The 11328-nt window shown below is 55.6% G+C and overlaps 1 protein-coding gene across 1 annotated transcript; it reads left to right on the top strand.

The window, feature by feature from the left end:
• The first annotated feature begins 3430 nt into the window (after nt 1-3430).
• On the top strand, nt 3431-6292 carry RABAC1 (Rab acceptor 1 (prenylated)). Its single transcript, XM_004694151.2, has 5 exons — nt 3431-3583; nt 3878-4090; nt 4710-4807; nt 5853-5954; nt 6031-6292. Exons 1-5 carry the CDS (start codon nt 3528-3530, stop codon nt 6117-6119), a joined length of 558 nt encoding a protein of 185 aa, XP_004694208.1. The 5' UTR covers nt 3431-3527; the 3' UTR covers nt 6120-6292.
• Nucleotides 6293-11328: the final 5036 nt, after the last annotated feature.

Below are 11328 nucleotides of genomic sequence, written 5' to 3'. Positions count from 1 at the left end.
TGGTGTGAGCTGGGGAGTCACAGAAACTCCCGTCACTGAAAATGGAGTTTTAGACCAATGGAAGTTAGAGTCAGAACAGAGGGCAGGGACTTGCACTCACCATTCTCCCATGTTGCAGTGGGACCCCAGGGAGGCCCATGGTGATGATGATGATGACAGCAAATCACTGTGGTCTACCCTCTTGTAAACACTGTATGCATTAGCTCATTTAATTCTCACTAAGCACAGAGAGGGGAATTGACTTGCTTGAAGTCATATAGCAGAGAGGTGACAAATCTTAGAACCGACGTCTTGTCCTCAACATCATGTCTGTGAGAGCCATCCACTTGGACGTATCAGCAGCCTCTCTTTTTCAGGGCTGCATACTATTCCGAAGATGGCATGGCTATAACACACTGTTCACCCAGTTTCCTGGTGTTGGACCTCTGGGTTGGTTTCTATTATAATTGGTCTATGATAGTGGGTGTTGCTAGGAATAGGAACATCTGTCCTAGTAATGCCTTCTGAAGGCACATGCATGTATCTCTGTTGGATACCAGACTCCAGGAGTGGGGTCGCCAGTTATGGGTTGGACTGTGTTTAGCTTCACTCGACATAGCGAGCCCTTCTACAAAGCCATTCTGGTTGGGTTCTGTTCCACTTCCCTCAAGGCAGCCTTTCTGATACAAGTCAGAGGAGGGGCTGGGGCGGGACTGGACTGGAGCCTGCCTGCCTCCAGCCAGTGCTGGGTGACTGGGTGCTGAGAACTCACGTGATTCAGTGAGACTGAAAAGAAAACAGCTGGATGATGAGTGCCAGTGTCTGAAGGGGACAGGCAGAGGGAGGGCCACATGTGCCACACCTGCTGGTGACACCCAGGACACAGCCCGGACCTTCCTGAGGGCGGCCACGTCTGGTGCAGAGAGTAAGAAATATTCCCACAGAGAGGTGGGCAAACTGAGGCCCTGCCGAGAGGGCAGGGGCTTCCTGGAGGTGATCAGCAGCAGCCTGGCCCAGGTTTCGGGTTCTCTAGGCTGCGGTCCTCCTACCCTGCCGGCTCCACTTCTTCCTGGGACCCAAAAGGCAAGCAGGGGGTCTCTGGAGGGGCCACAGCGGTGGGGCTCAACTCCCACAGTCTTCCCAGGGGCCCCCTCATCTCCCACAGATCCCATAATTCAGGGCCTGCCTACTCTGACCCCCTCTCTGGGACCCCATCTCTCACCTTTCCCCAGTCTCAGGGAGCCGCCCACTCATAATTTCTCAGGCCTCTCTCCCATGATCCTCTGATACTTGGTCAAGACCCCACTGCTCTAAATCCCTGATTCCAGCTCCCTCCACACCCCATTCAGAAGGCCCGCCCCCCACTGCCTACACCCCATGCTGCTGGGCACCTGCACCTGCGCCCCTCATGTCCTCTGCTGTGTTCCATAGCACGGGGCCTATGGAGCAAAGCGCCAGGACTGTGTTTCCCTAAGGAATCCCGTCTCCTAACAGGTCAACCCCAAATTTCCTAGAGAGGAGGTGGCTGGACCTTTGCGTCCAACACTCTGCTCTACGCCAAGATCCACCTTCCTCTTGGGGGCACTTTCACTGGTTGCCTCTGCTGCCTCCATCACAGTGAACTTGAGTGCTGCTCCCCACTGGCGCTCTGGGCTAACAGTGTGCTCACAGGCCTCCTCTGATTTCCTGAAGCCGGCTGGACCCACGTGGGGGATCCTGGATGCCACTGAAAGGCTGGCGAAGGGGATGAGAAGGGGGAAATGAATACTGCCTAGCCAGTCTGGTGTCCAAAGTATGCCTCAAAGTATGGGAGGAGCTTGGGCCCCTCCACAACACAGGAGACTCCCTTTCTATGGCTGCACCAGCCCTTCTGTTAGAGGTCATCTCCTACCACCTTCTGGAAATATCTCCTGGAGGCCTCAAAGCCTAAGCCCAAAAGTAACATGAGTGCCGGAAGACAGAGTTGGGGTGCAAAGGGCCACTTAGATTTCCTATGTTGTATTCTCCTTCAGCCCCATGCATGGAAAAATAAGGACCCGAATCCATGGAAGGGGCCCCTGGCTCCTCCACTTTCATACACACTTCTTTTTCTACACATTTCTTGAGGCCCTTCTGGGGCACCCCTCTTCAGAACTCTGTTTTCTCACAACTTACAGGGACAGGGGCAGGCCTCTGAGGAAGCTGTTTAAAGAGAGAGACAACCATGGCTGTGGGGAACAGGGAAAAGGAAGGCCCATGCCTAGGACACCAGGCATTCTGGGCCACCCAAGGTGCCTGCAGCCCTGAGGCATTACTGTTACATTCAAGAAAGCTGAACCCTAAAAATGAACAACCCACAATACTCACAAGGTAGTGGGAGTGATATATCATTTATGGAGCAGTGACCATGTAGCTGAATCATAAGCCTGGTGTGGTAACCCCAGGACTCCCACGTCCAGTGAAGACACTGGTTCTGGTTCAGGGAGGTGATGAGGTCTAAGGAGTCTGGGTCTCCACCTGTCTGACTCCAGAACCCCAGTCTTTTAATTGTAACAATTCCCTGTTTTAAAAAGCTTCAGGTCAGGCCCTCCCTGGTGGCTCAACAGGTTAAAGTGCAGCACTATGAAACTATCGCAGTCACTGCAGCTTAAGTTCACTCCCCAGCCAGGGAGGTGACTCACATGGTGCAGCAGACCTCTCCTGTCTCCCCGCTGCTCCCCTCAGCAGTGTATTTCAGTAGATCTGCCTGTTCTGCTCCCTGCTCTGTCTCTGGTGAATCCTCTCACCATCCCCCCACCTCTGGCCTGTACCCCAGTTCTGTATGCATAAATAAATGTTCAAAAAAGTAAAATAAAGCCTCAGATCTTCCCCTATCCCAACCTCCCTCCTTATCACAAAAGGGGGTGGGAAGTGGTCCATAGGCCTATCCCATCCATCCCTGGGAACCCAAGGGTCGTGGGGAAAGCCTGGCTTCCCTACTTCAGATACTTCTTCCATGGGCCATGGCCTCTCAATGGCCGTCTGTCTTCTGAGAGAGGAAGGAATAGATTCACACGAATCCTCTACAGACTCGCCATTCAAAATGTGGCTCACCAGCAGCATCCGCACCACCTAGGAACTCGTCAGAAAGGCAGATTAAGGAGCCCCACCCTGCCTTGCGTGCTTCCAGGTGATTTTCTATGCCCTCTGGAGTCAGAACGACAACGCAGCAGAGAGGGCGTTTGCCCAACCCGCTTCTGCCGTCCCAACGCCCGTAACACCCTGACTTCTGACGTCCCACCGTTCACTGCAACTCCCACAACGCCCTGAGGCGCCCACCGGCTTTTTGCGCGACTACATCTCCCGCGCGCGCGGAGTTTTGCGAGCCAGACCACCATCATGGCGCCCACCTTCCCTGACAGCGCCAGGACTACAACTCCCACGATGCCCCGCGGCAGAACTCCCGCCCCCAGCGGCTCCGGAGCCGCGCCACGTCTGCTCCGCTGGGTGCGGCCTGGCTCGGGGCAGGGCCGGCGGGGTCTGCCGGGCCCGGGGCTCGTTACAGCGGTTCTACCCGCCTCGACGCAGACATGGCGGCCGAGAAGGACCAGCAGAAGGGTGCCGAGGCGGAAGGGCTGAGCGCCACGTGAGCAAGCGGACTTTAGCCCCCTGAGCAGAGACACCCGGGAGTCCTGCCCCACCCCGCCTCTCCCCTCGGGTCCCAGGAAACCAGCCCGGGCCCCTCGCCTCGCCTTCGAGGACTGTGGAGTCGGGCCCTCGGCCCTCTCCTCCCCTGGGATCCAGGAGTCTTGGTCCCTCCTCCTCCCACCCCACCTCGCAGGACTCTGGAGTCCGGACCCCTGGGGCTCCCTTCTTGCTTGGGGGTCCAGACTCCACTCCGGCCTCCCGCTGACCTGCCCCTCCCCGCCCCGCCCACCAGGACCCTGCTGCCGAAACTGATTCCCTCTGGCGCGGGTCGAGAGTGGCTGGAGCGGCGCCGCGCCACCATCCGGCCCTGGAGCACCTTTGTGGACCAGCGGCGCTTCTCGCGGCCCCGCAATCTGGGCGAGCTGTGCCAGCGCCTCGTCCGCAACGTGGAATACTACCAGAGCAACTATGTGTTCGTGTTCCTGGGCCTCATCCTATACTGTGTGTGAGTGCCTCTCCCGCCGCCCTTCGCCCCCAGCAGCCGCCCTTCGCCCCTAGCAGCCGCCCCAGGAACCCCAAGGCGCTGCCCTCTCCAGTTGGCCCCGCCCAGTGAGTCTAGTCCCGCCCCTGACCAGGCCCCGCCCCCTGCCCACTTGGACCGCATCTTTTTAGCTTATTTTAAAAGTTTATTTATTTATGCATACAGAACTGGGGTACACGCCAGATGTGCAGGGACGGTGAGAGGATTCACCAGAGACAGAGTGGGGAGCAGAAAAGGTAGATTGACAAAGTACACTGCTGAGGGGAGCAGCAGGAGACAGGAGAGGTCTGCCGCGCCATGTGGGTCACTTCCAGGGCCGGGGATCGAACTCGCACTACAGCGGCCGCCACCAGCTTTGCAGTGCTGCCCTCCAGCCCACTGCACCAGCAGGGAGGGGCCACATCTTTTTAATAGAAGGACCATCGACCTCATTCCCATCGACGTGGCCAGGGCACAGTGTGACCAGATGTAGGACTTGGCCCCTCCTGACCCCAAAGATGTAACCTGCCATCCGCCATGGAAGGTCAGGGCCCCGCTGGCTGGCCCACCTCCAGCTGCCTGACCGTATCTCCCTGCCCTCCAGTGTGACGTCCCCCATGCTGCTGGTGGCTCTTGCTGTCTTCTTTGGAGCCTGTTACATCCTTTATCTGCGCACACTGCAGTCCAAGTTCGTGCTTTTTGGTGAGAAATTCCCTCCTTAGACGCAAACCCAGCCAGCCCATTCTAGAATCAGCACTACATCTTCCAAACCCAGTCCGTGAAGATTTCAGACACCAAATGCTCCCATCCAGGCTCAGCTACCAAACTGCTATTTTTCAGTCCCAGAATGAGGTATCCCAGAACCCTTAGCTGCAGTCCTTTAAGCCTACTCCTCACCCTCTTCCCTGAGCTCTGGGCAGAAAGCATCAGCTGCAGGTACCCACACTGAACGCCAGGTGGCAACCTCACGCTGGCCTAGATCTGTCTCCGCTCCTGTTTCCCCGGGCTGGGACTGTCAAGATCTTGGCACTAATCAGTGAGGGACTGAGGCCTGGCTGCCAAACTGCACCACGGGGAAGACAAGAGGGGCCTAAGTTCCTTCCTGGGGGAAGCTCAGGATTTGGAGAGGAGTTGGGAGACTTTAAACTAGTCTTGTGGGGACCCACAAGTTACATACAGGAAGGGCCTGTTGGGGAAGCAGAGGGCACAGAGGAAGCACCAGTAGCACAGCCACAGTTTGGCTTCAGCCACCTGCTCCCAGAAGCCTGCAGATTCAATCTGGCAGAGTTCTGTGAGAAGCTGGAAACGCATAGCATATCATCATGTGAGATCATTCCGTTTCTTTGCGGCAAATCAGATTCTTGTGAGACATTGTATAGACTGCAGAACACATCCACCGGCCCCACTTTACTCTGGGGCCGCCAATTTGAGACCAGGCCCTGGTATGTGTCAGGGCAGCTGCAGTCCGAGAACCCCAGTCCAGGGGAGTGGGAGGCTAGGAGGTTCCTTGAAGATGTGGGGTGAGGGGCAGAGAGCAGGGGCTGCAGGTGTGCTAAGGCTGGACAGCAGGGACACCCCAGAATAGGTGGGAGCAGATGGGCATTGGCTGAGGAGTTTGGATTAGCTTCTGGGATTCCGAGGCTCCCAGAGCTGTGACACAGATTTGTCAGGAGGCATCGGGGGTTATTCTGGGAGAGGGCAGGGAGTGGAGAACAGCTGCCCCAATGCCCTCTCCCCCCACCCCCAGGCCGTGAGGTGACCCCAGCCCATCAGTATGCTCTGGCTGGGGCCGTCTCCTTCCCCTTCTTCTGGCTGGCTGGTGCAGGCTCGGCCGTCTTCTGGGTGCTGGGTGAGTACGGGCTCTGGGAAGTGGGGTGGCAGTGGGCACCCAGAGAGGGAGCATGGCCCTGAATTGCTGATCGTAGGGGCCACCCTCGTGGTCATCGGCACCCATGCTGCCTTCCACCACATCGAGCCTGTGGACGGGGAGGAGCTGCAGATGGAGCCCGTGTGAGGGGCCTGGCAGGACCGGCCGGCCTCCCGAGCCACCTGCCCCGCAAGCCAGCTGCCCCACGCGTCCCCCCTGCCCTGCACAGCTCTGCTGCTCCCAGCAAAGGCCTCCCCGTCGCGGGCCTGGGAGGGATTCCAGCTTCGGAAATAAAGCTGTTACAGTTGTCATTCAGCAAACACTCTCCCAGGGTCTTCTGTGGGTGTGTGTGGGGTGATGCTAGGGATACTGAGAGACCAAGACAAGGGGGGCTCAAGGTGGGGGGAAAGACAGTGAGCAGGAGAAATAACGAAAGCCTGGTCAATGAAGTGCTACAGAGAAGAGTCAGGAGGGAGAGCGCATCAGGGCCCATAACCACCCTCGGGCCTGGTGATTTTGATATAGATTACGGGCCCTGCTGCTTCAGAGCCACTGAGGACTCAAGACGGAGCTGCACTCACAGGCGTGATTATCTTGAAACACTGGTGGAGGGGACAGGCGCATGGGGTGCAGGGGCAGGGTGGGCGCCGCAGAGGCCGCTGACGTCGCCTGGAACAGTGCCAGCTCCTCACCTGTGCATTGTGAGCACCGGGAAGCGTGGCAGGGAAGCACAGTAGAGACCCAGTGTCCAGGATCTCACGGGGGCTGGTCATGAGCCCCTCTTGAGCATAGATTCCAAGCCCACGACAGCAGGTGCTGAGCATAAGCGATACTGTTTGCACAGTATGGCCGCCACATAAGCCACGCTTATCAGGGAATGGTAAGTTCCAGAGGCCAGCCAAGGGCAAACTACGCCAGCCTGCCTCTCAGCCTGCTCGATTAGCTTCTCATAAAGTTCTGCCTAAGAGTTGGAGATTAAAGAGGACTCCCTGAGGTGACAGTCAGGGGTCAGGGCAACTGCAGGATCCTTGGAAGAATGTTCTGGGCAGAGGAAGCAGCTACCTGGGGTTTGGAGGAGGGGAGGGGTCAGGAGAGCTAGATATGCAGAGAACTGGTTTCCTCTGAGTGAGGTGAAAGGGCCAGTTTGCTTTTCACTGCAACATGAAGACTGTCAGGAAGGAACATGGACAAAAGAGACACACCTGAGGGAAGCAGTAGGCAGACAGGATAAAGGGAGGTGACGAGGGTCTGGAAAGCTTCCAAGGGAGCTGTTCAAGAAAGGCTCTCTGAGGAGGTTACATTTCAGGGAGCCCCCAAGGAATATCATTTTCTCCTCTTATAAAAAATGTAAAATGTGTGGCTTTGGCATGTACCCCATTTCTCCTGGGGAAAGAGCAGTGCCTCTCAAACAAGAGAGGCCGTGCCCTCCAGGAGCCCACATTCAGTGGGAGACCGCCTGAGCCAGACCACCCAAGAGGAGGAAACTCCCAGAGTGATGGCCCTTTGTGGCTTGGGTGGGAGCTGGGGTAGACACTGAAGAAGGGAGGGGCCTGCTGAGACTGGTGAAGGAATGGGAGGGGCCTGTGGGCACTAGATTGCCCCCTGGAGGTTGGGGAAGAGTATCCCAGTCAGTGCAAAGGACCTGAGGTGGAAACTGCTCAGAACCAAGGAGATGTCTGTGGTTGGGATGAAGGGAATGAGGAGCAGCCAGAGAAGACGGAGCTGGGTCCCGTCGGGCCATATCTTTCCAGACCCACAAGCCTCGGTGAGGTCTTTGGATTTTACCTTCAGATAATGTGGAGCTGTGGAAAGGCTTTGGCAGAGGAGGGAAAGATCAGGTGTGATGTTAGAAATGTCCTTTGGGGTCCTGTGGGGGATAAACTGGGAAAAGCGTGTATAGGGAGGATGAGACAAATGGGGGACAGGAGGCAGGAGCCCAGAATGGAGGAAGGAGGGATAAGGAAGGCAGATTTAGGAGGGGGAAGGTGGAGGTTCCCTAGGAGCTGAGTGGGAGGGAGCAGTCGAGATGAACCCCAGGCTGCAGGCACCCAGCAAGACTGGGAGACCCAGGGAGTGGGGTCTGGTTCCACACCGGCTTAGGCCCTCACCAGGGTGCACTTCCAACAGCTGCCACCAGAGGGTGTAAAAGTGCTTCCTCAGCCCTCCCCCAAGGAGGGAGCCGCTCACCAGGAGGCCCCTGCCTTGAGGGTGGGGAGTGGGTGTGGGTTAGGCTCCTGGGACTACTCCCAGGTCTGGGTCTCAATCCCGATTCTGGATGACAAAAGGCATTTTGTTTGCTGATCCAGATACCAGTTTTTTCCAAGAGTGAATGAATCCTAATGCCCAGTTTGCTGCTGGCCCTATGATCTGGTTGTCTTGTTTAGAGGTGACTGAGGCCTGAGACCCTTAGACCCCAGGACTGAGATCACTGCCCCAAAGGGATCAGCAGCCCGGGAGTGGGGGTGGCCACTGGAGGCTGGGTCGTCCAGAACCTAATTTGGGGGTGCCTGAGTATAGGTCCTTATCTCAGGTATCAAGTTACTGACCTGCTGAGACCAGGAGCATCTCTAGGGATGGTCGACTCTTCCTGAGTGAACTTGAGGATTGGGAGGTTTGGTTGGGGGTGACAGAAACCGGGAGGCTCGGTGTCTCAGCAAGGGCACAAAGGTTTGGTTAGCTATTGGGGGACATAAAGAGGCTCAACTGTCCAGTTGAGTGACCGGTGACCACGTTTGGTAGAACTTTGTTAACTAGGGGTCCTGTTGATTACTTTAGGGCTGCCTGAAGCTTAAGGGCCTAACATGCCTAGTTGGGTGCTCACCGAGCTGGGGTGTCCCACATCCTGGTCTTGGGGTGAGGTGAGACTGCGAGACCAGATATCAAGCTGTAGGGTGTAAAGATGTATTTTTAGAGTGACCAACTGTGGTTTTACTGACTGGAGAACCCTGCAGGTTAATTTAGAGTGAGTGAGACTGTGGTCTTGTATTCGAACTTGGGGGGGCTAAGGCTGGGGGCTTCCATACCAGATCAGAGGGCATTTACCCTGCTGTCCTGATTGTGGGGTTCTGAAGTTGTGAAGACTCACAACTTGGGGGTAACTGAGGCAAGTCATTCAAATGTCTAATGTGGGGGTGCCTAATTAGGCTGCCCAGATGGAATGACCAACTGGGACTCCTAATGTCAGCTTGGTGGCTTATACCTTGGGGATCTTGGATATGAGGATTAGGGGTGGCTTAATGTAGGGGTCTTATACCTAGTTCAGGGATGCATTAACCTCAGGCCCAGATGACTCCTGTTGAGATTATGGAGGTCAGGTGTCTGTTGAGGCTGTGGCCATGAGGAGAGTGGAGGCTGCTGCCTGGGGTGGGGCGGGGGCTTGGGGTTGGAGACTGGAAGCTTGTCTTAGTGGTGATGGGGCTATTAATCCATGTACCAGCAGTGGGGCTGGCCAAGCCTGGGGACCCAGTAAACAAACTGGAGAGTGACTGGAGGAGTAGTTGGGCTGAGATCTGGAAGCCTGGTGTGGAGAACAGAGGCTTGTTTGGGGCCCTGATTGTGGGGGTCCACGTTCCTAGTTGGGGACCTGCTGAGTCTAGAGACCGAGGCTTAGGGGGTTTCCTGGGGCTGGCAATAAATTGGGTGGCTTACAGCAGTACCAACTTATTTCTCTTGCAGTTCTGGAGTAGGACCTCCAAAATCAAGCTGCCTCCGGGGCTGCTCCCCACCCCATGGAGAGAGAGGCTGCTTGCCCCTCCCAGTTTCTGGTGGCCACAGCACCTTTGCCTAGGCCTCATCTCTGCCTGTGTCCTCCCTTCTAGCTTTTAGAAGCACATTCACCTTTGCAGTTGGGGCCCACCCCAGAAACGCAGGAGGCCCTTGGTCTCTAGACTCTAGAGCCTCCCTTTGGTACATCTACAAAGACCTTTTTTCCCAGCAAGGTCACATCAGCAGATTCCAGAGTTAGGACACAGACACAGATTTTTTTTTTTTTTTTTTGGTGGTGGGGAGACACCATCAAACTTCTACTGGGGTATTTAAGTCTAAATTCTGATTTTGAATCATTATGGGGTTCTCAGGGTCGGGTTTATGGTAACTGAATCTTCAGCACCACTCCAGATACCTGGTTTTGGGGTTCCTGACTTTATTTGCGTGCTTGTAGAGTTCTCGTGATTAGTATACAAGTAACTGAAGTTTGGAGGCTACAGATGTAGTTTGGGGGAGTCACTAAGCTCCAGTGTCACAGAGTCCTATCTCTAGAGGTGTCAAGGTTGGCGAGCTAGATGCCTCATTTGTGCGTTAACTTACTGAAGAGGTCCTAAATCATGAATGGGTGCAGGAGAGGTGTATTTTAAGGACAGCTAATGCTGGATTACTGGTGCCAAGTTGGGGAGCATTGGAGCCCCAGCTGGTTGTTCAAATGGTTGGTTGTTTAAGTACCTAAGTCGGCATCACCAATGACTGGATACAGATTAGGGGTGATGGGAGAGACTAAGATGACTGATGTCACAGTGGTGACTTGGGGGGAAGGGGCTTTCTTCTTGCTGTAGTGGAAAATGAGTCTGGAGAACCAGATGTTTGAGGGACTCTCGACCTGGGTAGGACCCAAATTCCAAGTTTGGATTGATTGAATCTGTGGATCAAGGCTAGAATTGCTCAGTTTAGGGGTGACTAGGTTTCAGTCCCATTTTCTAGTTTATATTGAGAATGGGGGGGGCATATGCCCAGTGGGGTGACAGCAGCTAGAAACTCATGTGTGTAGATTGGGGGTTTTATCTATCAAAGGATCCCGATGTGAGAAAAGTCTAGTTTAGTTATGCAACTTTGGTGCCCCTGATACCTAATTTTGGGGTGCCTGAGTCTAGGGCAATAAATCCCTACACTAGGGGGTGACTGTGGAGGTACTGGTGGGGGTAACTGCGCATAGGCCCATCTCCCTTATCCTATCCATGTCTTACATTGGCGTTTTGGGGGGTTGAGTGGGGATGGAATGAGTATCCTTTAATTTTGAGGTGTCTGGGGCAGGCATGGGGTTGCAGGACTGGGGTTACATTCCTTGTTTTTTCTGAGTCACCTGGCCAGGGGTGACACTGCTTGAGGTATAAATCTGATCCTAGGGTCTCAAGTCTGGGGAATCTGAGAAGGGGTGGGGTTTCCCACATCTGGTCTGTGGGTATCCAGAGGTCTCCTTTGGGGCATCTCAGACTAGGGCCCAGAGTGCTAAAGACCTGGACGCCCGATTTGCGGGTGCCCTCCTGCGAGTCTCAGTCCACATCGGGGGGGGGGGTGACCGATTTGGGGGTCATACGCCTGGAAAGCGCGTTCGGGTCCGGGCGGGGTGGCCGCGGGCGCTGCGGCG

This window comes from Condylura cristata, unplaced genomic scaffold (genome assembly GCF_000260355.1).
Source record: "Condylura cristata isolate star-nosed mole 26May11 unplaced genomic scaffold, ConCri1.0 scaffold00041, whole genome shotgun sequence".
NCBI classification, from domain to species: Eukaryota; Metazoa; Chordata; class Mammalia; order Eulipotyphla; family Talpidae; genus Condylura; species Condylura cristata.
This window is presented reverse-complemented; position numbering and strand designations above follow the sequence as displayed.